The following is a 25496-nucleotide window of genomic DNA, read 5'->3' on the forward strand; positions in this document are numbered from 1 at the left end:
TTTGCATTCCCCAAAATCTGTGCTCCTATTCTTCTTGCACATGATTGGCTGAAGTTCAATTCCCAGGCTCCTTTGCAATTAGCAGGGGCCTTATATTAATTTCTCATCTGTGAAAAAGGTGTGTTTGTAACTTCTGCCTTACTTGCTTAAGAGGTGTTTATCCTGGAGTCCTTCCCTCCCCTTAGCCTTTCTATCGGCTGGAAATGGCTACAACTGAGGCATCCTAGGAAATCTTGGGTCTCAAATCTTATGAAAATACCAATAACAGAAGAAGAGATGTCAGTGATAACTTTGTCATTAAGAAATACAAATTCTTGGGGCACCTGGGTGGTTCAGTCGTTAAGTGTCTACTTTCAGCTCAGGTCATGATCCCAGGGTCTTGGGATCGAGGCCCGCATCAGGCTCGCTGCTCAGCGGGAAGCCTGCTTCTTCCTCTCCCCAACTTGTGTTCCCTCTCTCACTGTGTCTCTCTCTGTCAAATAAATAAATAAAATCTTTAAAAATATATATATAAATTCTTGGGGCACCTGGGTGGCACAGTTGCTTAAGCATCTGACTCTTGGTTTTGGCTCAGGTCTGATCTCAGGGTCGTGGGATCAAGCCATGTATCAGGATCTGCACTCAGCACAGAGTCTGCTTTCTCTCTTCCTCTCTTCCCCTCCATCTGCCCCTCGACAGCCCCCCACCCCCGCTTTCCCTCTGCCTCTCTCTCTCAAATAAATAAATCTTTAAAAAATATATAAATTTTTTTTTGGTGTCCCTGTTCTAAACATAACAATCAAAGCTGTTTTTATTACTCAGCTGAGTTTAAGAACTTTCTACTTGGGGAACCTGATGTCAGGTCCTTCAACAATAATTATTTTCTCTTAACTACTAGGAAATATGATAAGAAAAAGTTCACAAGGCGAGACAAATCAACCACTTCTTTTCTTTGTAAGTGTATTTTTCCTTTAGAAATATGAAATCAAAACCAAATATTTGCTGGAAAGGCAAAGGTCAAAACAATCCCTATGTCCAGACATGGCAACATAGATTAGCAAGACTCCATTAGGCTATTCACAGGCATAACCTTGATGAGAAAAAAAGGCAGGACCATTGTCCCTGAAGACCTAACCTATTTTCTTCTACTTATAGATTTACAATTCTGTACCATGCCAGCCTTGAAGACAAGGCAGAAGACCAACTGCATATGTGAGACTTTGTAAGTTAACCATGTATCTAAATACCATGTTTGGTGGCCTATAGACTATCAAAAAAAGACCATTTTAGGTCTTATTAAATAGTTTAAGATACTTGATATATATTAATTCATCCTCTCAGCCCCCTGTGAGGTAGGTTTTATCAACTCCATTTGTTGGGGAAATTTGATCAAGGAGAATAATAATAGCATTTTCTATTTACAAAATACCTTCCTTATAAAGAGCTCCATGTGTTTATCTTCTCAATCTTCTAACATTCCTGTGAGGTAGGTGGTAATATTACCTTTTCCTTTCTTATAGGTAAAATGCTATGGCTCAAGGACCTTGATGACTTACTCATGTGGTAGCCTGTATTTTATCCACTAACTAGAACATAGTGCTTGGGATTGACACTAGACCATGGATTCGAGTTTGAACTGCACATAATTCAAAAGTGTCAAGCTTCTAGTTTTCTCTATAGCCATCTTTCAACACATCACATTCCAAAAACGACTGGGGTCATGCTTGTTGTTTAAGCTCATGTGTGTGCTGTTTATAAAGCTTATTATCATTTCTCTAAATTGAACTATTTAAGGTTTATCTAAATGCCCAAAAGCTAAATTATTTTTTGTTTACTGTCTGTGCACTAGCATTGTAAATGATGTCATCAGGAATGTACAAAACTCTTAGACAAAGCTGCAGGGCCAATAAAAGCAACCCACTTTGGGAAACGTGCATTTCTTCTTCTTCCTTTTTTTTTTTTCTTTTTTGAAGTAGGCATCACACAAAAAGATGACTCATTAAGCCCCAAAGAGTTGACTCCACCATGTGAGGGCTTCTTATGCAGCCCTCTACAAAGAGACCTGAGTGGCAGCATGAGGCCTCCTCTTCTGTGCATTTTCCTCCAGGCAGAATGTGCATTTGTGTGGCTACATACACAATTATAATCTCCCCTGAAAAGCAATTCCTTCCATATGACAGGCTGAACAGTGGCCTGAGTGCTAGCCTCATGTTGCCTGTGCAGTTAACATGCTGAAATTCCAGACACATTTAATCTCTCCTTTCTGAGAAACTAAGATGGGACAGAAGAAGTGAAGCTGGAAAGAACTCCACACAGAGAGAAAGGAGGCCAGCCCAAGCGCCCAAACTCACTTTCTCATGGGCTGAGCTTCTTTGTGTGTTGTCTACTTACATGTCAATTTGCAGGACTTTGGGGCATGAGAACCATGGAGCCGAGTGGTTCTGGCCGCCTCTCCATTTGACAAGCAAAGCCAAAGACATGTGGCCTTTGGTACATTTCACATTCAAAAGTGTTATTGTTTCAAACATGCCTATTTTAAAATATGTAATTTTCCTATTTAGCATGCGTTGTATGTAAGTTGGCCACAGGAGGAGTTCTTCCACATGATTTAAAAAAAAAAAAAAAAAAAGGCAATGTCCCTAATGCAGCCCTGTCCCTGCTAGATACCTCTGTTTACTGGAGGCCAATGGGGCTATCCCAGGTGAGAGAAGTCTGAATTTAACAAACACCTGATATGAAGGCCTGGGCACAAACAGATTTCTGTCTGAGATTACAGAAACTGAAGCTTGTGTTTTATCACAATTACCTGTAATCTCAGGGCCAGATAATAGTATTAACGAGACCTTGAGCTACACAATAGGACAGCTGGAAAAAGGCTCTTACTCTCCAAAGAATAGTGCTTTTAAAAAGCTAATTCAATGAAGAAAAAGAAAGGGCTCTGAAAGTGCCTTCTCAAACAATATTTACTTTTACCGGGTTCCTGCTAATCAAACAAAACTTAGTCAAAAGCTTTTATGAAAAATACATTTGATGATTTCAGCAGTAATTGCTTTGTTCAAAGAAAGGTGCTTAAGAGAAAACATAGCTAATGGGATCAGTAATTTGGTAAGTTCAGATGTGTTTGGGAAAATCCCTCCTCTCTTTGATAAATCATTAAAATTCTGCTCAGATAAATGTGTTTTGACTTGAAATTCCAATCATAGAATGAGCTATTTCCTAAGGCCCCTGGGGAAGTGGTGCAAGGGCAATCCCAACGCAGAGAACCCAGAGATTAGTTTGCAAGGGTAATTCCAGTGTTAATCAAAGCATATTACTCTGTCCAACTATAGGATGGGATCTCCTGGAGATGCCCCAATTACCATTTTTAAAAATGGGTTAAATCTTACTGTTATGTAACCAAAAAAGTAGAAATTACGGCATCAAGCAGTAAACTATCCTTAGGTATAATTAGAGTTTAAAACCAGAAGAATCCAGGGCAGATTTTAATCGGTCATCCTTTTTTTTTTCCATCCGTGGAAGAAGGAAAAAAAAGTCTAGTGTCTTTCTATAGTAGGAATTCAGTAACTATTTGTTGAACTGGATTTTTCTCTCCCTTTTTAAGAAAAAAATTATTCTGCTACTTAAAGCAGACCATTCATTTAACAATTGAGCACTTAATTTGAGCCAAGCAGTGTGCTAGATTTTGGAAATACTGAGAACAGGCCTGCCTTCATGGCTTACATTCTAGTAAGAAACAGACAATAACCAAGTATACAAATAAGTATATGCAAATAAGTATACAAACAAGATAACTGTGATAAGTGCTAAGAAGGATATGAACAGGATAATGAACTAGAGATAAGTTAATGGATCATTTGTCTCTTCTGATCTCTATTATTACTTTTTAAAACTTTACGGACTCAGCCTCCTAACATTACTCATTTAGCAAACACGGTATTTGTGTGAATAAAAGTGATGCCCAACTTTTGGACAGCAGTTGGAGGAAAGATTTTAATATTACTTAAATACATAAATGATGAGGTTAAAAATTTACAGAACCATTTTAAAACCCTAGAATAACACAGAAATCACCTACAATTTAGTTACCTTGAAGAAATGGGGGTGGGTGAGGGTCTGGAACAACATGCCTTAGAATTCGCTTGCTCTCTTTTTTACCCCCAGTGAAAATTATCACTTGCTCTCTCTTTTTTTCCCCAATAAGAATATATTTATTACATGGATGCCTGGGTGGCTCAGTTGGTTAAGCGTCTGCCTTTGGCTCAGGTCATGATCCCAGGGTTCTGGGATCAAGTCCTGCATTGGGTTCCTTGCTGAGCGGGAGCCTGCTTCTCCCTCTGCCTGCGGCTCCCCCTGCTTGTGCTCTCTCTCTCTCTCTCTCTGACAAATAAATAAACAAAATCTTAAAAATATACATATATGTGTATATATTTATTACATTTATTAAATAGCTTACAGAATCCTTGGAAAGGTTGAAGAAACAGAGCCTAGGCTGAACTTCCAGGAAAAAGTCCTGAAAGTATGTCCCGGAACTGGGCCGCCTAGGGAACTGCTGCCCTGTCGGAACTCTGAAGCTGCTAGCCAAACTGGGAAAGTGCCCAGACAGTGGCACGCACCTGGTTCACCCACTCGCTCTATAATGACACTGGCTACACTGTCACTTTGTGGTGTTGTCATTCGTGAACATGTCCCATCTCCTCTGTATGGCATTAAGTTTCCCAGCCTCGAGGGACACTTTATATTCATGTCTTGCTACAGGAGTGAGGGTATTCAGGAAAGAAGGGACAATGTGGAAGAAAGGAAAAGAAGGAGAAGTGGGGGGAAGAAGAAATGATCTGTAAACATGCTCTTACTATTTTAAAGTGACCATTTTTATGTTATAAACCTAGTTTCCAAAGATTCAGGAAGTCAGTGTAACATCTATAATGTTTTCATTTCTTTTCTGCAACAACCCAGGCACTTTAAAGTCCTAAGGGTATTTCTGCTAACTTACGGGGAAGAGCAATGTTTCCTAGCATATGGTTGGGTTTGGAAGGTTCACTAATTATATTCAAACAAAAATAAGTTTTCTCATCAGGATTCATCCATAAATAAATAAATAAATAAACAAACAAACAAACCATTTAAAAAGTGTTTGGCAGTAAGACAAGTAAATATCATGTACTTTGATATCAGCAAACACAAAAAATAGGATTAGTAAAACTTAAGAGTCTTCTACATAGAAAGAGTCCTATGTCAGAACCTCTGCCAAGGCTTGAAAAAATTATATTAACCTTGAGGCTGGAAGGGACTATATCAGTGATTGTTGGATGTTGTCTTAGTCCAAATACTCTGAGAAGCACACAAGACAGGATCAGACATGCCAGAGATATACTGGGGGAAAAACCCATGGGGCAACCGTTGTGGGGGGGAGGGGAGCCGCAGGAGGCTGGGATTGCTGATAGACCACAATGCAGGGTTGACCTTTAAAGAGAGAGAGAGAGAAAGAGAGAGAGAGAATTTAGACAGCAATGCAATGGGAATCCTCAAGCCAAAGCCACCATCAAAAGAATAAGTTACCTATCTCATAGAAGTGGGTCTGTCCTACCCAGCCATTGGCTGGAAGCCGACTGTGGGAAGTGCAACCTCAGTGTGTACAAGGTGTTGGATTCAGAGCTGGAGTTGAAGGTCAATTACCCTCCCCTTCCCTCCCCACAGCAGGACATCTGAGAACACATTTTTATGGCTGCCACAGATGTATTATATACTTTTTTAAAAAGTTCTCCCTCTCCCTCTCCCTCTGTGCTCTCTCTCTCAAATAAATAAATAAAATCTAAAAAAAAAAAAAGCGGCGGGGGGAGTCTGGGTGGCTCAGTCATTAAGCTTTTGCCTTGGTTCAGGTCATGATCTCATCTGGGTCCTGGGATGGAGCCCTTGCTCAGCAGGGAGTCTGCTTCTCCCTCTCACTCTCCCTCTGTGTTCTCTCTCTCTCTCAAATAAATAAAATCTTAAAAAAATAAAAATTAAAAAGTATAGTTATAATAGTTAATATTTATTGAGCACCTACCCCAGGTACTCTAAAAGATATCTAACTCATCTTTGTACTCTCTTTTCACAATGTAGACACAATGTAGCAGCCAAGCATTGCTCTAAAGGTTTACATGTATGAATAAGTACTATTATTATCCACATATTGCCCATTAGGAAACTAAAGCACAGAGAGGTTAAGTAACTTCTTCAAAATCACACAGCTACCCAAACTACATAGATTACTGTCAATAAAACTCTCCTGAATGGTTTATTTTTAGAAGTTATGTTCTTCATTGCCTGCCTCTACGAGATGAGTTCAGTGGCAAGAGGGAACTGGAATTTTACTATTCCCTGATCCATCCTGATTCCTAGGATGCCCCCTCCTGGCAGAAATGTTAAATTAAGCCTTTGGAGTCACCTGAACTTACTCCAGGATCCATGCATAGATCTATACAATAGGGAGCCTCAATTTTGGAGTTGCTCAAGGTATTTATAGCATGGAGTTTTACAATATGGACTCTGTGGAGTCAGACTGCTGTATTAGAATTCTGCCTCCCTGACTTACTAACTAGTTTTTTAATATCTTTATGCTGCAGTTTCCTCATCTGTCAAATGGAGAGAACAATTAAAATTATCGGGGCACCTGGGTGGCTTAGTAGGTTAGACATCTGACTCCTGGTTTCAGTTCTGGTGGTGATCTTGGGGTCGTGGGATCAAGCCCTGCGTTGGGCTCCACGCTCAGCATGGAGTCCGCTTGTCTCTCTCCCTCTGCTCCTCCCTCTGCTTACGTGCACTCTCTCTCTCTCAAATAAATAAAATATTTTTTTAAGTAAATAAAATATTGGGGCACCTGGGTGGCTCAGTCAGTTAAGCGTCTGCCTTCGGCTCAAGTCATGATCCCAGGGTCCTGGGATTGAGGCCCCCATGTTGGGGGGTCCCTGCTCTGTGGGGAGCCTGCTTCTTCTCCCCAACTTGTGCTCTCTAGCTCTCTCTCTCAAATAAATAAATAAAATCTTTTAAGTAAATAAATAAATAAATAAAATATTTTTAAAATTTTATCTTCATTAATATATGTAAAGCACTTAAAATGCTACCTGGTACATAGTAAGAGCTTAATTTTTTTTTTAGTGCCTAATTAAGTCTTAATTGTTGTTGTTAGCTGCTCATATTTGAGGTTCCCGGTACCCTAAAATGAGATTATTCACATTCAATTTAACATATGTTTGTATTAAGTGTGTCATTGTGAAAGGCAGGTATACAATGATGAGTAAAATACAATTCCTTGCAAGGAAACTTACTTGCAACTAATGAACTATTTAAGAGCTCCATTTCTAACAGGAAAGCAAGGATCACTACCCTTTGCGGCAAATAAGCATTTTGGTTTTGTCTATTTGTATCTTCTTGGTAGAGAGGGCAAAACAGGCTATGGAATTGACAAACCTGGGTTTGAATCCTGGCTTTGTTATGCATCATCACCTATGTGACTTTGTACAAATTAATTAGCCCTTCTAAGCCTTAGTTTCCTTATTTGTAAAATGAGATGACATTAATAACTACCACATGAGAATAACGATACCTACTTTGTGTAGCAGTTGTGAGGAATAAATCAGATAAGGCACAGTGCTAAGTATATATGAAGTGCTTAAAAACTATAGCTTAAAAAAAACTATCCAATTTCCTGTGATTCCTCTAAAAGAATAGCCTGCAAAGGAGAAAGACCATCTCTGATTTCCTAGAGTTATCTATTATGCCAACCTAATACCAAACTTACTGAGAATAAGTAGTTCCCATGGAAACAGAAGAGGTAACTTGGAGCGTGAGTGAAAGCATGCACCTTACCAAATTAGGTGGAGTAAAAAATAAACCTCACACCCTCATGCGTATACTCAGGTCAGCACGTAGGTGGTGTGTTTTGCAAATCTGGGACAAGAACAGGCTGCCCTTCGGCTCTAGAGAGCTCTCCACACCCAACCAGATACACAAACACACCTCAGCCTCTGGCAGAAGCTTCCAATAAGTAGATTTCATAAGGCTGGAAATCTTTCAAGGGTTCTATACTTATTTCATCTCCTTACCAGACTCTCCTCTCTCTATTCAGCCCTTGGCATTGACACAATTTCTATCATTACATTCTGATGACTGCAGGCATGAACATCATTGAGCTGATTCTGTAATGATGATCTGAAGATCCTAAGCCATTCCAGAGCATGATTACAGGTTTCTAATCCACAAAGTCAGCAGGGCAATGGATCAGTTTACCCAACTGATGAAAGATTGTTTTCTTCACTAATAGTCAAAAGGCAAATATAAGGCCTGGCTAGCAGACAGAAAGGGAAATCTATAGGTATTCTTAAATAGGTACTCCTGTAATTTCTACCATAATACTAATAAGAGGTCTTCTGACACCCGTACCAAGGGGTACTCAGCTTTGGCTTTTCTGTTTCACTGAATGTGTAGAGCTTTCCTGTCCCTGCAATTTTCTTTTCTCTATATGTATTTTCTTCCCTAGGCCTATACATGTAAGTGACTTTATAGTTTATAAAAGAAAAAAAAGAAAGAAAAGATAAACCCTCTACGGGTATTTAAAATTTTAAAACCAGGAAATATTTTATTAATCTATTAAGAGTGGCTTTCAATGGTCATTAAATTGAGGGTGAATACCTCAAAACCGCATCCTGTAAAAGAGACCAAACTGTAATGGATAGGGGTTGTTCCCAACTAAAGACAAATGCATTTCAGCAGAGTTATATGATTTGATGAACCATGAGGAAGCCAGTGAGTAGTATGACCCTGCTTAGGGCAGTATGACTGTCCAGATGCTGAATGAGACCAGGAGTTAAGAGGCTCAAATATGCAACAGAGCCTGAAGAAGCACTTGCCCAGGGTTCAGATGTTAGGTGGACGTTGAAGCTTTTTGAATCAATTTGAGACTCTGATTTTGTTTGTAGATTCATTATCAGCATTGCCATTGAATTAGTCTTCCTGAAAAAGCCACTATGGAGGGACCACCAACTTCTATTCACCAAAGCAGCAGTATATTAAATATGCCAAGACTCTGAGGTATGTTATTTAAACAAAAAACACCCAAGGGACCGAATAATGGACTAAACTTTTCAAATATTTTATAGATTCATTGAGTATGGGGTAAATAAGATACAATACATAAAATCTTTTGCAAAAGTCTAGGCATTGCTAGACATTGCTATTATTATTCATTTGATACAAAATTATCTGTGATTTAACTATGCCCTTTTGACTAATTAACAGATGTGGTCAATTAATCTCTCTCTCTATATATATAAATACACACATTTATCACACATACATATATATGCATATGTGTGTATGTATGTGTGTACATATATATGTATCCATATATATATACCTCTTTCTATATATAACTTTAGAAAGCCAAATAGCCCTCAAACTTGGTAAAAAGATGCTCAATTGCACAAAAGAAATGTACATTAAATCTACCCTGGGCTATTGCCACTTAACAGGTTGAAATCATTCAAAAATTTTATATATTTTGTTGGAAAGACTATGGGGAAACAGGCATTCTTACATAGCAGGTGGCAATGTAAAATGGTACAACCTCTACAGAGGGCAATTTGGTAATATCTAGCAATATTTAAAATGCATATTCCCCTGACCTACCAATTTTACTTTCTGAAATTTGTCTTTGCAGATATACTAGTAAAGGAAAAAAATTGCAGGTTATTCAGTGGGGTATTTTTAGTAATAGCAAAAGGCTAAAAATAACTTGTCTACCAATAGAGATTTGGTTAAATTATTTAAATACTATGTAGCTAAAAAAATTTTTTTTAAAAGAAGGAAGCTTTCTAAGATGACATCTCACTCTTAAGATCTATTAAATGAGAAAAGTGTGCACTATACTCTCCCTTATGTACATAATAAACTAATCTGGAAGGATACACAGGAAACCAGTAATAGTGGTTATCACTGTGGTGCTAAGGGTGGAGGAAAACTGGCAAGTGGGGGTAAGGGGGTGGGGGGTGGGAGGAGACTTCACTATAAACTTCTTTATGTTTTTAATCCAATTTCCACAGTACCCATTAAAAAATTTAAACTAGAATTGTTTTTCATTAAAAATTTTTTATAATATACCCATACTATTGAATATTATTCAGCGATAAAAAGAAATGGGCTATCAAGCCAGGAAAAGATATGGAGGGCCTTAAATGCATACTGCTAAGTGAAGAAGCCAGTCTGAAAAGGTTACATACTGTATGACTCCAACTGTATGACATTCTGTAAAAGTAAAACTTCAGAGACAGTAAAAAAGATCAGTGGATGCCAAGGGTTGGGGGACAGGAGTAAGGATGAATGGGTAGAGCACAGAGGATTTTTAGGGTAATGAAACTACTCTGCCTGATACTATAATGGCAGATACATGACATGGAGTAGTCAAAACCCATAGAACTGTACAACACAACGAGTGATCCCTAATGTAAAGCATGGACTTCGTTAATAATGATGTATCAATATTGATTCATCAATTGTAACAGATGCACTACATTAACGGCAGATGTTAATCATAGGGGAAACTGAGTGAGCAGGAGAGAGTATATGGGAATGGCTCTATGACATCTGCTTAATTTTATGTAAACTTAAAATGCCTCTAAAAAATAAAGCCTATGATTTTTTTAAATGTATGTGCATATATGTACACATATATACACACACACACACATATATATATCCTCTTTACACCCAGCAAAGGCCTTACACATTGAAGGTGCTCGATGAAGTACTACAGCTACTGCCTCAGTAGTCAAGAGCTCAAGCTCTGGAGTGGGCAGATTAGCTTCTGATTCTAGCTCTACCATATTCTAGCTGTGTGGCCTTATTTACCCAAGTCACCTCTTCAGCCTCAGTTTCTCTGTCTGCAAAATGGAAGAAAACCACAGCATTTCTTCCTAGGGCTGTGGTGAAATATCAATTTTTTTTAAATGCACGTAAAATGTTTAGCATTGCGCCTAATGTAAAAGAAATGCTCAAAAATGTTAGTGGCCGCTCTAACGGTAAAATGATTGTTCACAGAATGACTGATTTGGCACTTCAGGTTCCAAGGTTACTCCACCACCAGCATGATCTATAATATTCCAAAAGGGCCCCCAAATTCTCAACTCCAACCTATCCCACTTTGAACACAATCCACATTGCCTGAGCCCGTACACCTCCGACGTCCTTTGACCCCCAATGCTGTTTTCCCCCCGGCTCGGCCTTGCACGTCCAGGCCCGGGAACGCGCCCCCCGTCCCTGCCCCTCCCTATTCCACGCCGACCCCGTTCCCACTCAGCCCCCTCCCCGCCTCCTCCCCAGACCCTGGCCTAATTGTCTGCACTTCTTTCCTTCTGCGAAGCTGAAGGAACTCCTACCCAGATACTCGTAGTCCGGTAGGGCTAGGCGCTCCGGACTCAGCATCCTTGGACCAGGGTAGTTTCCAAGCTCTAGCTCTCCGGCTTCCGGAACCCAGGTCGCCGGCTCCCTTCCGTTGCCAGGGCAACCACGGGGCGGGAGGAGGCGGGAGGTGGAGGGGGTGTCACGCAAACAGTCTCCGTATCGCAACCCCAAGCTGGCCACACCGGTTCCGGGAGCCGTCGCTTCACGGCGGTCGAGGTTTCTGAGGACTGCCATTCTTGAGGAGTTGGTTTTAGAGGAATTTGAGGTGGAGCGTTCTTTGGAATCTCTCACATTTCCAGGTGTCGAAAAATTGTCAGCCCTCCGCAGCCGCAATTTCTGAATTTCATAACTATGATTCCTACTTTGCACAGCTGTTACCTTAACTCACAATAATAGCTCCCACCCCGAAATTCCCAGAAACACTCATGTCCCATGACCTATTTTTATCTCTTTATTATTTACTGTCTTAAATTGCTACCAAGTGCTTTTCACAGCGTATGTTTTGGCTGCACCTTGAGGTCAGGGATGTGTCTTTCTGCCCATGTCCAGGCTGGACACGCAGAAGGTGGTTATTAAATCCTCTACGAGTTCATTGACATTTCCTCCCAAATTCCTCTTTATCTTTAGTCCCTCCTTCTGCCCCTATCCCTTACTATTTGATATCCTCCTCCCCAAGTGTCTTTTTTTTTTCCGGCCAAGACACTTCACTTCTTGAGGGGATGTGGTGCACAAAGGAGGGCACTATTAGATTTTTTTCTTCATATGCCTTATTGCTCACTTCTCTTTTCAAGAAGGGAGAGTATTAATTGGTTTTTAACTTCCCAGATCTCCAGATATTTCTTTTTATTTTTCTCCCCACTCCCAACAACAGATTAGTGATCTGTAGTTCCTGTCACAGTTGAAACCTAACAGAAAAAGCCACTCTATCCTCACTTTTTAATTTTTGTGTAAAAGAAAGACGGAGGAAAGACAGGAAGGAAAAAAGAAATGAAGGAAAGAAGGAAGAAAAGAAAACTCATGCTATTAGAGGAATGACTGTGAAACTAGTGGACACCTACACTGGGAGGAAAGGGAAAGAGGAGCTTCTTCTCTTTGTGTCAGTTGTCTATTCTTAGTCTTCTCCCGCAGGAGCTTCAAACCTCCTAATTCTCCCTTTCCCTTAAAATTGTGTATGTCTTATTTCTAGGCTCCCATGAGTCACTCTGAGTTTGGATGTGGTAAGGATAAAGGGACAGAGCCAAACTAGGAGCAGCATTTATCTCATAATGAATTTACTAATTTGGTATTTAATGTCAAGTCCTGAAAATTTGATAAAAATATTTGCTTTCTTCCTCCTTTTCTTCCTCCACTCTTGCTTCTCGCCCCATCCCATTGCTGCCCCCATCCCCACCCCGGTGCAGCTTGAGGGTATGGAAGTTTCATAACTTTCACACCAGTGGCTTATTACTACATTAATAAAGTAATGGGATAGTAATTATTAAGGCCTACAATTTCATTTTATTTCCAAGCAACCTGAAGCTATTTGCAGATCATTTTATTTGTCCTCATAAAAACTTTCTAAGGCACTTCCTTTTTTTAAGCAGGGAATCTGAGGAACAGGTCAGGAAAATGACTTGTCTAGTATCATCCAGCCAGTTGGTGGGAGAGCTACAACTGGATCTCAGCTATCCCAACCTCCAGGCTAGTGGTCTGACCACTAAACCACACAGCCTCTTTTTTAAGGGTTTGTTGGCTTGGTTTTTATTTATTTATTTTTACTTTTGCTCTGCCCTGCCAGCAACTGGAAGCTCCCAGATAAAAGAAGAGACTTTCAAGTCCACGCTGAACATTTGACATCCTCTTATTTGTGGAGCATTATCCTAGGACTCGGATGGTGCTGCTGCTGGGATCTGTGTGGTGGAGCTGGGAACCAGCCCCAAGAATATAGCTTTGTTTGGGCATTAACCCATTTGCGGTTATAATAATGATAAGTTTCAGCACCAGTGGCGCCTGACTGTTAATGACTCAAAGAAAGCTAAATAAGAACAAGATGTCATCTCTGGAGCAATTTGTAGCTTTTTCCTACAGCTCCATCCCTTCCATAAAAATCCTGAGGACCCATATATTTAAAGTCAGTCTTCCACTCTTAATGTCTTCAACAGTCTATTGAGGAAGAAAAGGGTAGGAGGTTGCTAGACTAAGGCTTCAAGAAAATTTGAGGTTGCACAGAAATAACAGGTAGCCTTACTGATGTTGGAAATTACTGACTGCTTACATTTTTCTTCTTTATACTTTTATATATTCTCAAAATTTTTCTATAATAGGCATGTATTATAATTTGAAAACAAACAATAAATGACTTGAAATTCTTCAAAATATATATATATATATATATTTTTTTTTAAGTAGGCTCCACACCCAGCCAGCATAGATCCCAATGCAAGGTTTAAACTCACAACCCTGAGCTCAAGACCTATGCTGAGATCAAGAGTTGGATGCTTAATTGATTGAGCCACACAGACACCTCCCTTTAAAATACTTTTAAAGCAGAAGTGATGACCTTCCAGATAGTATTTGTTTTTCCCAAGAAGGAACAGCTACTTTTAGATTTGTCTTCTGCCACAGAGTAAGTGATAACAGATTTTGGCCACACCTCAGTGGCAGAGGAAACTTTTTTTTTTTTTTAAGATTTTATTTATTTATTTGACACAGAGAGAGACACAGCGAGAGAGGGAACACAAGAGGGGGAGTGGGAGAGGGAGAAGCAGGCTTCCCGCCGAGCAGGGAGCCCGATGTGGGGCTTGGTCCCAGGACCCTGGGATCACGACCTGAGCCGAAGGCAGACGCTTATGGACTGAGCCACCCAGGCGCCCCGACAGAGGAAACATACACAACAAGGGTCTTAAGAAGAGTGGAAATATACAAGCAATGTTAAAGACAGGTGTAATTGTGACCCCGTTGAATATTAAGGAAAGGACAAAATGTCAGCTTTCAATTTAGATAGGTTTTCAGATTCTTAAATTATTATAACATATTTCTGAAATGTTACCTAAACAAATAATCATCCAGGTAAACAACTAAGTCAGAAGATAACACCATAATCCTGAATATAAGCAAGTGATATGAAATTGATCAAAGCATAGGGAAGGTATGAGATGCTAAAGTCATTGCCACAACATAAGGAACAGAAAAATCAAGCTCAAAGCAATCAGAAAAACACCCACAAGAGAGGATATGTGGAGATGTCAGTTTATCAGATTATAATTCCTAATTATAAGAAGAAAATTAATAGACATCTCTGGCTCTGCAAGAGGACCTATGAAGAGATTGATAGGAAAGAAATTTCTCCCTGAAACTGAACACTCCAGGAAAGCAAACGTGAAGATACTAAATAGTTTTAAACTTCAAGGAAACAATAAGGAAAGAAAAAATGCAGGCTGAATTATTGCTACAAAATAGGTTCAAGAAACTAGGACAAGCTTTTATTGACTCATCAAGCAGAAAAGATGCTAAAGGCAAAGTAGCTACTAAGAAATGCAGGTCATGAAATTCATGCTGAGCTCCTGGGCTCTTCTTAAAAGACTCATATTCCATAAAAGCAAAGCAGAAACTAAGTGTGATGCCAGTGTATGGGATTAACATGTTTAAAGTAAAAAAACGCTATTTACAGACAAGTCATTTTGAACTGCTACAGGCCAACAGCCCAGCAATTTGGGAGAATTTGCAAAGAAAAAAGAAATGTTCACAAACTCTTAGACAGTTAAAAATAACTAATGCATTACAAGAAAGTGGTTAAGAGGACATGGCTTAAATTGAACCAGAGCTCAAACGTGATTACAGACTTGTACCTTCTTGTTATATTTTCAAATGCCGTAGAAAGAGTTGGGAATTATACTTTCATATAGTTTGAAAGGGAAAAAAATTTTCTGATCCTTCTTGGTAGCCCACAAAAATTACCTCTGCCTTCCTCTGTCCTCGAGTATGCACCTTGATAAGCATTTATGTCATTAAAAAAAATTGTTTGAACTCTCCTACTAGATTGTGAGTTCCTTGAAGGCAGAGGCAGTGTTCATTCATCTTTAAATTTCTAGTGCCTAGGGCGCCTGGGTGGCTCAGTTGGTTAAGCGACTGCCTTCGGCTCAGGTCATGATCCTGGAGTCCCGGAATCGAGTCCCACATCAGGCTCCCTGCTCAGCAGGGGGTCTGCTTCTCCCTCTGCCCTCTTCCCTCTCATGCTCTCTGTCTCTCATTCTCTCTCTCTCAAATAAATAAATAAAATCCTTAAAAAAAAAAAGATTAAAAAAAAAATTTATAGTGCCTAATAGAATAAAGTCTTGTTAAATAGATTTATTTTCCCCTCTAGGTTAAAAGCCTAGAAAATGAAGGCCATCCAATCCATAGGATTTATGGTTGCTTCTAGGAACCAATTCATGAAATAAATTCATTAAACAAAAGGCCAGCAAAATGCAAGACATCATCGAGAAGGGCATTAAAAATCAAATAGAGGGGCGCCTGGCTGGCTCAGTTGGAAGAATATGCGACTCTTGATCTTGGGGTCGTGAGTTCGAGCTCCATGTTGGGTGGAGTTTACTTAAATAAATAAACTTAAAAAAAAATCAAACAGAAAGCATTGGCATATCCTTCCTAGGTCTAAATACTGTGTGTGAGAGATCACCATATGTTAAGAAATGCCCAGAAAAAGAAGCAACTAGCTCAACAAAAGGCATACAGATAATGCTGCATGTGGACAAGGTAAGAGATTAGTTCAGGAGGATGAGAGGGAATATAATAGGAATCATTAAATAAACTTAGGATATGAATTGGAACTTCCCAAACTTTAGAATCTTAGGGCAAAAAGCTGCAGTCTCTGCATCTATTTCCCCCCCCCCCGAGCCATCCCTAGATTGTTACAAGAATTTATTGTTCTAAAACTCAAATCTGACCACGTTACTTCCTTACTTTAAAAGTGTGACTGACTCACCATTACTAGGATGAAGCAAAATTCCTAAACGTGCAGACAATGTACATCTCTTCACAATCTGATCCCAACCTACTTTTCCAGCCACCTTGCCATTCACTCTTCCCTACGTACCAGCCATACTTTCCTACTCATTATTCCCAGACATACTGAGCTCTTTCCCACCGCCTTGCTTTGGTATAAGCTCTTCTTTCTGCCTAGAATGTACTTCTCCCACATTTTCTGCATAGTAAACTCTTACATATCCTATACGACCTAGGATAAATGCCATGACCTTGGGAAACCTTATCTAACTACCTAAATAAAGTAGGATAAAGGCAGTGAGAGAGAACAAGGCAACTTTAGGGTGATAAGATGGGGTTTCTCTGAGGCTGGGATACTGAGCTGAGACCAGCCATGAGAGGGTCTGGGGAAACAGTATTCTAAGTAAAGAAGGCAGCTCATGCAAAAATTGGAAGAAATGCTAGCATGTTGCAGAGCTGAAGGAAAGCCAGTGTAGCCAGAGCAAAATGAATAAGGGGAGAAGTGGTCAAAGTAATAGGCAGAGGCCAGGTCATGAAGGACCTTGAAGGCCACATGAGAAGCATGGATATTATTCTAAGTGCAATAGGAAACCATCAGAAAGTTTTAAGCCCAGTAAGGACATGATCTGATTTATGTTTCTTAAGAAGTCACTTTGGGGGGCGCCTGGGTGGCTCAGTCGTTGAGCGTCTGCCTTCAGCTTGGGTCGTGATCCCAGGGTCCTGGGATCGAGCCCCACATCGGGCTCCCTGCTCTGTGGGAAGCCTGCTTCTCCCTCTCCCACTCCCCCTGCTTGTGTTCCCTCTCTCGCTGTCTCACTCTCTGTCAAATAAATAAATAAAATCTTTAAAAAAAAAAAAAAAAAGAAGTCACTTTGGTTGCTGTACATATAGAGAATGAATTATAAAAGGGCAAGTGTGAAAACAGACCACTTCCACAGATGCTTGATTCATGTTTGTTATTAAATGAGTGTTTATTCATTGATCCATTTGTTTATCCACCATTCTAAATTTATCTTTGCTGCTGAAATAAACAAGATATACTGAAATATTTGCTGCAAAGGCTCTACTTATATATGCCAGATGTGTGAATATCAAGCTTTCAGGAGATAAAAATGTGCTTAGAAAGTCTCGCTTTCCAGGGTGTGCCCCAAGTTAGGCCAGGGAACTGAATCAGCCACTGTACCCCAGCCCCTGATGTGAGTACCATTGCTGAACTGGAACATGAGAAGTATTGGCACTAGAAATGGTGGTGAAGGGTTTGTGATTAAAGAAAATGCCAATCAGACTCTTTCCTTATACTTTCATTTTTCCCCCACTCCCCAGTAGTAGCCCCCTGGACTTAGATAAAAGCATCCATTGTTAAAAGTTAATGATACTTTCCCATAAATCCTCTGGACTCTTTCCTGCTCAGGGCCTTTGCAGATGCTATTCCTTCTGCCTCCACTCCCAGCCTGATGACTCTTACTCGGCTTAAGTGTCAGTGCCATTGACAGGCCTTCCTTGAATCCCCAAATCTAAATCAAGTCTCTCCTTTCATAGAACTCAGTAATTTTCCTTGAATGTCCCTATCATTTATAGCTTTAAATTCATTTGTGGAATCATTCTTTCAATGCCTCTGCATACCTGTGTCCCCTCCCAACCCCAACCATCAGACTGTAAGTTCCAGGAACCCACTGCCTCTGCCTTGCCTGGAACATAATATGCCCTTAATAAATACTTACTAAGTGAACAAATACTGGAAAGAGGCCTCCCTAGGCAGAAGTGGCAGGTGTAGGACTCCTTTAGCTCCTTTAGCTGTGCTTTTTCTTGTTTTTCCTTCTACAGCTTTAAGAACTCTTTCCCTCCACTCCCACCGTGTTAACAAGAAGGTGATTCTGGAGAGTAGATGGAGCAATTCTTTGTAGACTTACGTTAATCCTTTTTTTTTTTTAAGATTTATTTATTTATTTGAGAGAGAGCGAGAGCTTGGGTGGGAGGGGCAGTGGGAGAGGGAGAGGGAATCTCAAGCAGACTCTGTGCTGAGCTTGGAGCCTGACACAGGGCTCGATCTCACAACCCTGAGATCATGACCTGAGCCAAAATCGAGAGTCAGACGCTTAACTGACTGAGTCACCTAGGCGCCCCTCATGTTCTTAATCTTTTAAACCAGGGTCTCTCAACCTTAGTACTATTAAAATATGGAGCTAGATAATTCTTGGTTATATCATTCTTTGTGGGGAGGGATGTCCTGCTCATTGGAGGATGTTTAGCAGCTTCCTTGGAGTCTACCCATTCATTGCCAATAGCACCTACTCCCAAAACTGTCTCTTGGGATGGCCCCAGGTCTGCAAAATCACTCCTGATTGAGAACCACTGTTTTAAAGTGTAATACTTCAGGCCTGTTACTCTTTCAGGTGGATTATGTCTAGAAATTCAGGTTGTTGAATGATGCCCAGGTTATAAGAGAATTCTTCCAACCCAACCAGATCAAAATAGTGCCCATTTCTATCTGGTTTCTGTAGCACTCCCTGTGTTTCCTTTGAAAAGGCCATTAGTGATGGTCTAATTCAGGGCAATATTCTGATCTTGGAAACTCAGTTCCCTGGTCTGTCCTAGAAGGATGAAGGAAGGGGTGGTGTTTCTGGGGATACTAATGCCTCTGAGACCCCTCTGGAATTGGCAGTCCCCTACAACTTTTCTAGGGGCATGTCCCAAAGGACAATAAAAGGGAGACAAACAGCCCATTCTGGCATGCTTTTCAGGATCTCTCACTCCAAACAAGAAAGTCTGAGAGGCCTGGTAAAAATAAATATGGCTTAGCACTCCTGGCATAAGAGCAGTTTCTGACAGCCAAGACTTAACTCACCCTAGGGGGTGACCCAGGCAGGGACTATGCACGAAGTTCCTTTCTACCCATTGATATTCCCAATGACTCACAGCAACCAGGGATGGCTCTGTGCACCAGAACTGTGCTGAACCACGGAGGAGGAGGCCTTGGGATGCACACACAAAATGCAGTCTCTTGAGCCTGAGTCAGACAGGGACAGCCAGCCTCCCCCTTCCTCCTCAATCCCAGAAAAACAACATAAATCATGCCTTCTGGAAGGAAACCTATCCTTCGCATACAGATGTTTATAAATGCTTAATCCCCTGACATTGAAAGTATGGTGACTGCCTGTCCTGGATTTTTTGGGACAAATGTATTCATTATACCACATGTCCTTAGTTTTCATGTGGAAAAAATATGGTCCTCGGAATAGTTAAGATCTTTCTCAACAGGTCAAAAGGCATAAACAGCGTGTATCAAAACCCTGAGACCAACCAAGGCCACATCACAAACATTGTGGGGGTGGGGGAGATGGGTGTTAGAATCAGCTTCTTCTTTTCACTTCTTTCTCCCTGGATTTTAGGCTAAGGTGACGGAGGTCATCAAGGTCGACTGTCTTCCCTAGCAGTACGATCACGTAATCCTGACCTGACTCGACTGCCGCCTTCAGTCAGCAAGAAGAACTACACACAGAGAAAATGCCTCCGTATTAGTTACCATGGTGATGCTGGTTCAACCACATTTCATCTGTGTAAAAATTTCAGGCAGAACAGTATAGAGAAGTACTGGCTAAAGGAGTTAACACTTCACTTTTTTTTGTTGTTTTTGTTGCTGTTGCAAAGTTCATGTTAGCTTTGGCCAAAAATGATAATATGAAGTGAAAGCCTTCGCAACATTGAAAACAAGCAAGGATGAAATGTCAACCTCGCCATTAGAGAAATCTCCTAATATCCACTTTGCACTATACCAAATTGCTCTCCCCTCAGCTGACGAGGAGTATTTGGGTCTTCCTGACTCTATTTACCACTAAGAGGAAAGCGGTTTAATGAGATTGCAGAAGATCCAAAGCCAGGGAATGTCAGCATACCAGCTTGGAGGGAAAGCTGATAATAGGACCCTAAGGAAGCTGGGGGCTTGGACAAAAGTAACAAGACAAGATTCAACCAAAAAACAAAATTAACTCATATTATGAATACACTCTGGGGAGAGCATAGGCCACGAAGCTAAAACAAGCGAGGAGTTTATAATTTTCTGCAGTAACTGGAAAGTTAAATACTGCCGTTAAGGCCCTACAGACAGAAGCCTAGAGGAGGCTCTGGTCTCTGGGAAAGTGCAACTACAAGTAAAGACTTACTTCCTTACCCCTTCCTTCCTTGCCAAGATCAGAAAGTCAAAGAAGGTGAAAAGGCTAACAACGCTGATTTACAAAGACAGCAAGGAGGAACTATGTCTGGATCAATTCTGGACGTCTGAGCTGGGGCGACAGGACCCAGACAACCACCTCAGGAAATGAGTAAATGAAAAGGGGAGGTCGTGGAATTATTTAGCCCTAGAACAACGCTGCCTAGACCGGGGTGGGGGTGGAGCAAGAAGAAAATCTCAGAAAAGGAATTTTGACAGTGAGAATGCTAGTTAAGATACAGCACTCCAGGCCCCCTGATGTCCCTTGTTTGATGTTAATAAAGACCTAGGAGGATTATGCATTAGCAAGCCTTGCGTATTCTGAGACATCAATAAAGTCTGGACTTGGGCTGGTAGGGGGGCCGGGGTCACGTCCCCGCGACTTGGGTCAGCCAGGGTGCTCCTCTCTGGCACAGAGTGAGAGGGATCGAGAGAGTTGCCGCTGGGATAATGTTTTAAGTTAGGGACATTTGAGCAGTAGTAATGGGGACACGGAGGGGGGCTCTCTCGAGGACTCGGAATGTGGGGGCGGCCTGCAGAACGGGGCCAGTGCAAGAGGCGCTGGCGGGTGGGGGCCGGGGACCGGGGGGCGGGGGCCGAGGGCGGGAAGGGGCCGGCCCGGCGCTGGGGGCGGGACCAGGCGCGGTGGCGGGGGCTGCGGCGCGGGGGGCGGGGCGGCCTGGCCCGGGACACCCCCCTCCCGGTCCCCTGGCGGGGCGGCTTCGGCTCCGGCAGCACTGGAGGCAGCAGCGGCCGGACGGCGACTTGCGGGACGCGCCGGCCGCCGCGGACCGGGACGCTTCCCCTCCGGGACCCTGCGCCGACTCCCTCCGCCGCGCCGTCCCGCGGGAGCCGGCGGGACCCCCCGGCCGACAGGGAGCGCCGGCGGCGGCCGCGGCACCATGAGGCGGCCGTGGGGCGCGCTGCTGCTTGGCGCCCTGCTCTGCGCACACGGTAAGCGGCGCCGCCGTGCCCGCGCCGCCCGGCCCGCCGGGAAAGTTTGTCCGTGGGTCCGGCCGCAGCAGGACTCACCTCCCGAAAACCGGGCGGCGCGGGCTGGGGCCTGAGACCCCGCGCCCTCACTCCAAGCAGTAGCCCTGAGCGTGCGTGCAGAGGAGAGTAGCAGGAGCTCCCCCAGCTCTTCCAGCCCGAGAGAGGCGGCCGTGGAGGAGCTCCCCGGCTCGGATCTGGGCCGGGCTCAGGGAAGATCCGAGGCGCCCGCTCGCCTTCCCTCGCCGCTCTTTGAAGAACTGGGGGCTGCTTCCCTTTCAGGTTAAGACAGGGTCTCTGTGTCCTTGGTACGAATGAATGTGTGCGAAGAAAGGGAGGCGGGGAAGGATGGTCGCTAAACCATAAATTGTAAAAAGCCTTCTTTGCAGGGACCGGGGTTCTCGAGCGGATTCCCGGAGCGGGGCTCCAGTGGAATCGGAATGCTTGTGTTCTGGGGATTCCCCTACTCGGGGAACAGTTCCTCGGACTCCAGACCTTGCTCCCACCGAGGGTCTTTGGGTACTGCTTGCTCGCAGCATCTCCCCTTAGTGGTGTTTTGGGTTCCCTCTCTTGGCTGCGACCAATCAGCTTCCTGCCCTGGATCCTTCCCGGTGGGAGGGGGGGGAGACCGGGTTGGAAAAGGAGCAGAGGAGGGACACAGGGAAGAAACTGCTGGAAGGCTCCCGCAGATCCGTCCTACCCGGAGTAGTGGGGCGGGGGGGCGGGTATCGCCGAACATCAGAAGGCAGCCTCCGGGTCCGCGCGGTGACCTTCGGGGGAGCTGGACGGATGGCAGCAGAACTGCTGCTTCATCTGCTCCTTATTAATAACTTGTTTGGTGCCCGTACGCAACTGTTGTGTGTGATTAGGGCTCCAGTAGAATCTCTTTCTCCACAGTCGCCTAGCACCGAGTGTGTACCCCGTGATTTAGCAGCTTCCTCTAGTTTGTGCCCAAAGATCAAAGAACTTTGATCTCTGAACCCCAACCCGATTCAGCCGGGGGGGTGGTGGTGGGGTGAGATCCGAATCTTCTCATTCTCGCAGCCCGGAGGAGGGGGTGGGGTTTGGAACGGAGGGGTCTCTAGACCCTGGGCCTGGCTTGCACCGGTTCTTTCTTTAGCGTGCGGGAGCTCGTGTGGAAATAGTGCGGATTTCGGCACTTGCCTGGCAGGGCGTGGAGATGCCTGGGCACTCGTTTTAAAGATTGGTTTACCTCCCAAATCCAGAACAGAGTTCTCGTGTCTGTTATTTAAACTACCCGTGGGTTTTAAACGACTTTTTCCATGCCCTCTCTAACGCCGACTGAGCTCTTTCTCTCCGCTCTTCCTCTCCGCGTAGTAGCCTGGCCGAGCCACGTTCCTCCTCGCACTGTGCTCTCCCCCTCCCGGGCTCTCTCCTAGAAGGTTATTTGTAGCCTCTTTGGCGTGTCGGGACAGCGGCCCTACTGGGGTAGGAATGTAGCTGCTCTTCCCACCACATGGGCCCCTTAAAGGGACAGCTATGCTTTTTGGGGGGTTTCCCCCTTCGGGCTGCAAGAGAAGGGGATGGAACTTTCCTCTCGGCCCCCTGGAGGAAGTTTTGAAAAAGATCAAGGGAAATGGCACGGCACTGGGAAAAAAGGGAAAAAAAAAAAAAAAAAAGGCTAAAACGGATACCAACAGGAGGAGATTGTCGCCTTCTGCCCTAGGGAAAGGGGAGCTGGAAGGTTCTGGGCTGAGACTGATCAAGAGGATTTTATTGCTCCAGAGCTGTCAAAACTGCATATACTACATCTCCACTGAGAATGGAGGTAGCAATTTGTGTATATTTAATGCTTCACAGAGAAAGGATGGGGGGCTTCTTGATAACTCTTTTGGGTTCTTTTTTTTTTTTTTTAAGATTATTTATTTATTTATTTGACAGAGAGATAGAGAGAAGCACAAGCAGGCAGAGAGGCAGGGAGAGGGAGAAGCAGGCTCTCCGCTGAGCAGGGAGCCCGATGTGGGACTCGATCCCAGGACCCTGGGATCATGACCGGAGCCGAAGGCAGCCACTTAACTGACTGAGCCACCCAGGCTCCCCTCTTTTGGGTTCTTTTTAAGGATAAAAACTTTATTTTTTTTAAATTTTATTTATTTATTTGAGAGAGAGCACAAGCAGGGGGAGGAGCAGAGGCAGAGGGAGAAGCAGGCTCCATGCTGAGCGGGGATCCCCTCGCTGGGCTCTATCCCAGGACCCTGAGATCATGACCTGAGCTGAAGGCAGACCCTTAACCCACTAAGCCACCCAGGTGCCCTGAGGACAAAAAGTTTAATAGATACTTCTGAGCATGGGAAACTTTCTGTGTGCATGTGTAAGGACACTCAGGGGCAGGAAGATCTAAACTTCCCCTAGCCTGATACTGAACCATCCTTGGAGGTCTGGGGGGTGGGGGGAAAGGACAGATTCATGGTTCACCAATGAGACTGAGCAATTGCTCAACCAGAAATATCACCAAGAAGGTCCCTAACACTATGTTCCAGGGGCTCATGGAGAAGACAGTGTTTTATAGTATGGATGCAATACACTAAGGTTTAAGGTGCTTAGTTGGATGCTGCTAGTCCTGTGGGTTTTTCCTAGATCCTATGTGTTTGGCCTGAACCTACATAACACTCCAACCTTGAAGATTTTGTTAGGAAACTTGATTGCTGTTGACAGCCCTGGGTATCTTTCTCCTGAGGGTTGAGGTGAGGCCTCAGACAGTCTACCACCACTGGAAGAGTAGAAACCATGTTTGTCTTGGAGATCTCTTCCAGATAAGCAAAAAGTTGAAAATTCTGCCCAGGTGCTTAAGTAGATAGAAGGCTATTTCTGAGGTTGAATGCAAAAGAGTAGAGCTGAGACTGATCTCCTTTCCATCTGGCTGTTGTCATGGTGCTTGATTGACCTTGTCCCTGATCTTGTTGGACTTGTGAAAGATGCTTGGCTTGTCACTGATTTTGGATTTCCTCTTCTGTCCCCTCTTGAATATCAGATAACATCTTTGGGACTGGCACATGGTATTAAGAATGACAGGTGCAAGAGAACCAGTCTGGCTATGTCTGATACAGAACACGTTGGGCATGTCCATCTTCTGGGCCGGCAAAGAACACAGAAGGTCACAGAGGACAGGGTATTTTATAGATCTTTGTTCACTCTTTCTACTGATTCGCTGATAATCTTGATCCCTAAGAAGAGGAAAAATAGGAAGGATTGGCTGTGTTGCTTCTCCTTTGAAGAGAAGGTCAATACCAGGGGCTTCCTGGATAGGGAATTTCAGGGACTACTTTAAGAAGAAGACTTGTCTTTTTTTAATGATTGGGCACATCTCATAATTATGAGACAGTTCCATGCCCTTGGTTGAGTAAGTCTGTTAGAGCCTGTTCCAGCCACAATCTCTACATTCCTTGATGAAGCCTAGCTACAAGTTTTGCCATAGTTGCCTAGGCATGGAGCATCTGGGCCCCAGACTGTGTCTGGATTACCATTTCATCTTCAGCAGGGGAAGTCCTTCTCCCCTTCTCAGCATGGTGGGATTCTGTGTCCCAGGAAAGACTTCCTAAGGACTGGCTGGCTGGACTGGCTGGTTGGCAGGGCCCGAGTTTGGCCCTATAAATAGCTCTGATGAATGCCTGTGCTTGCTGCTCTCCCTCCAGCTTAGAGCTGACAGGGTCAGGTTCTTTCTCCCAGATACACTCAGGAGCATTCCCTAAATTGGGCTCTGCACCCATTCATTTGTTCATTCATTCAGCAAACACACATTTGCCAAGTACTAATCTTAACCACCACGTATATAGCTTGGTGATTAAGCAACACAGGCATCCCTGGGTTTGAATCTTGGCTTGGGCACTTCTTGTGACCCTGTGCAAAACACTTAATCTCCCTGAACTTCAGGATTCTTATCTGTAAA

General features: G+C 43.1%; 2 protein-coding genes across 3 annotated transcripts in view; one reads left to right on the forward strand and one right to left on the reverse strand.

The window, feature by feature from the left end:
- CSTPP1 (centriolar satellite-associated tubulin polyglutamylase complex regulator 1) overlaps positions 1–11784 on the reverse strand; it is a 190682-nt gene extending 178898 nt beyond the window's left edge. The window contains exon 1 of one of the 2 annotated variants that reach the window (XM_081798170.1): positions 11388–11690. In XM_081798170.1, coding sequence (XP_081654296.1) covers positions 11388–11646 — 259 coding nt within the window. In that variant the 5' untranslated portion in view covers positions 11647–11690. Of the gene's footprint in view, positions 1–11387 lie in introns of both variants that reach the window. The other variant, XM_006730187.3, reaches the window with a different exon arrangement.
- Positions 11785–21292: 9508 nt separating this feature from the next.
- The window catches only part of LRP4 (LDL receptor related protein 4), a 50587-nt gene continuing 46383 nt past the window's right edge, over positions 21293–25496 (forward strand). The window contains exon 1 of the mRNA XM_031024628.2: positions 21293–21553. Within this exon, the coding sequence (XP_030880488.2) occupies positions 21502–21553 (52 nt within the window). The 5' untranslated portion in view covers positions 21293–21501. The remainder of the gene's footprint in view (positions 21554–25496) is intronic.

The sequence above is a fragment of the Leptonychotes weddellii genome, chromosome 11 (assembly GCF_054177405.1).
Source record: "Leptonychotes weddellii isolate Sample4059 chromosome 11, ASM5417740v2, whole genome shotgun sequence".
Taxonomy (NCBI): Eukaryota; Metazoa; Chordata; class Mammalia; order Carnivora; family Phocidae; genus Leptonychotes; species Leptonychotes weddellii.